We start from the raw sequence: 2,500 nt of genomic DNA, 5'->3' as shown, positions 1-2,500 counted from the left end.
TAGCCTTTTGGGTGAATGCCCTATAAATTTATTATTTACTGTATATATTTGTGTGTGTGTGTGTGTGACTGCGCATGTGTGTCTGTATGTATGCATGTGTGTGTGGGTCTGTGTGTGGTTTGTATGTGTGTATGTGTATGTGTGTGTGTGCGTGTATGTATATGTGTGTGTGTGTGTATGTATGTGTGTGTGTGTGTGTGTATGTGTGTGTATGTGTGTGTGTGTGTATGTATGTGTATGTGTATGTGTATGTGTATGTGTATGCGTATGTGTATGTGTGTGTGTGTATGTGTGTGTGTGTGTGTGTGTGGTGTCTGTGCATTTAGGTTGAGATTGTGACCCACACCGGGCCTCACCGGCGGCTGTGGATGGGCCCTCAGTTCCAGTTCAAGACGCTCCACCCGTCAGGCCAGACCACGGTCATCTCCTCCAGCTCCTCTGTGCTGCAGTCCCAGGGCCCCCTCGACACCCAGCAGCCTCTGCTCGACTTCGACACTGACGACCTGGACCTACACAGCCTCAGGTGCTAACCGCTAAACAGGGCGCTAATGCTCCCCATACCACAGAGCACAGACAACTCAGCTAGTGCTAATAAGCCCTAGGTGCTAACCGCTAAACAGGGCGCTAATGCTGCCCATGTCCCAGAGCACAGACACTTCAGCTAGAGCTAATAAGTCTCAGGTGCTAAACAGGACGCTAATGCTGTCCATTGCCCAGAGCACAGACACTTCAGCGAGTGCTAATGAGCCTCAGGTGCTAACAGCCAAACAGGCTGCTAACACTGCCCATAGCCCAGAACACAGACACGTCAGCTAGCGCTAAAAACGCCCCAGCCAGCGCACTGACCCGTTCCATCGCTCTGTGTGTTAGGATCCAGCCCGTCCGCTCGGAGCCAGTGAGCATGCCCGGGTCCTCCAGGCTGGTGGCAGACCGCCGGGCTCTGTCCAACGCCATGGACCCCGGAGCAGGTAGGGACAGACGGCCCAGTTCTATCTGCAGCCATAATCCCCATCCCCCAGCTCTCAGTAAAGCTGGGTGCATACTCCATACGAAGGTGGACCTGAACCACAGCCGAACACCGGCTGGTAAACCCTTGCTTTTCGATGCCAGCGTGTGTGTATACTCTTTGCGGCTTCAAAATGTTTGTTTACTGACACTCCACGCCAGCGGGGGGCGCCGGTTAAGATTCTGCGGTTGTGCTAACCACAGGAAACACATACGCAAAACTAAAAACCGCAATGGCAGAAGGAGCAGAAACATTGGCAGAGGGAAGAGGATGATTTAGAAGTCGCTTTCACTTATTTGGCACTTCAAAAACCATCTCATTTTTCGTTATTTAGTTGGTATAAACTAGCCAAGGTTATGTTTCCGCAGCATGTACACTGCCAGCTTAGTGGTGATGTGAGACAGTCGGTCACTTCCACCTGCTATGCTGGGATCAGGGCGGCAAATGGCTCTCAAAGAGCTAAGGCTTTTCATAGTGCAGAATACAGATATTATGATCATAACCCCTTTATGATTGGATAAATAGACTTCCTATTCTTGATCTTTGGGTCCGATTAAATTCATCTTGTTTCACAGAGTTGTTGTTTACCTGTCTTTTATCATATTTTTCATCCTGTTTTTTATGCTGGGATAATCCAATCAGCTGCGATCAGTGCTGGCACACAGTTATTCTTCTCGAGGAGGCCTCGGTCCCCACAACGATGGTGTTTTGTCTGTAGCTGTGCGTGTGTGTTCAGTACAGTAACTGAATTAGAGCTCTTCTGTTTCTCCTGAAATACTTCATCGGAAGGTCTGTAACTTAAAATCCTTTATTTCTAAAATTAGAAGCTGGATAGTTCTATTTATCATTGCACTAAATGTAAATACAACTGTGGCAGACTGCAGCACAGCTGAGCTTTCTTCAGGAACCTTGTGCTTAACCAATCTACTTTGGTTCTTATGTGATAACCTGCCATTGTGCTGGTATCTTGTCAGTTGTCTTGGAGTCTACACATGCATGTATTGTATGTGTGTGTGAATGTCTTGTTTATATATTCAAGGGTGGACAGTCGGTTTGTGTGGACAGTGTTATGGAGGTGATCGCGGTGTGAGAACATCGAGAGAACAGCAGAATTAAATAGATGACGGCAGTCTTGGTCCATGCAGTTGATGCTGTAACGTTGTAGAGAAATTAAGTGAATCTTTTTCATGAATGAATGAGAAATCACAGTAAAGATCCAAGTGAGGACCAAAAAGGGGTGGAGGAGTCCCCAGGTGCAGCGTTCAGGGACTGAGACCCTCCTCCGTACTTATGAGGGCCTTGTCACATTTGTTTTCCTTAAACCACGGTTGTAAATTTTTATTACCTGGCTTGAACCGGGCGCGCACACACAGATGCACAGGCACACACACACACACACACACACACACCTCTCCCCTCCGGTCCAGGTTAGGAGAGCAGGCTCCTCTGGCTTTTATGGCCGATTGTTATCAGTCTGCGTGTGATTGCTCAGCG

The 2,500-nt window shown here is 48.2% G+C and overlaps 1 protein-coding gene across 1 annotated transcript in view; it reads left to right on the top strand.

Annotated features, from left to right (window-relative positions):
• Positions 1–2,500, top strand: part of LOC133132874 (BCAS3 microtubule associated cell migration factor-like) — a 288,152-nt gene that overhangs the window by 114,832 nt on the left and 170,820 nt on the right. Inside the window, exons 21-22 of the mRNA XM_061248658.1 lie at positions 327–523; positions 871–968. Coding sequence (XP_061104642.1) covers positions 327–523; positions 871–968 — 295 coding nt within the window. The remainder of the gene's footprint in view (positions 1–326; positions 524–870; positions 969–2,500) is intronic.

The sequence above is a fragment of the Conger conger genome, chromosome 7, assembly GCF_963514075.1.
Source record: "Conger conger chromosome 7, fConCon1.1, whole genome shotgun sequence".
In the NCBI taxonomy this organism is placed as follows: Eukaryota; Metazoa; Chordata; class Actinopteri; order Anguilliformes; family Congridae; genus Conger; species Conger conger.
Note: the sequence above shows the minus strand (reverse complement) of the source record. Positions and strands in the feature narration are given on the sequence as shown.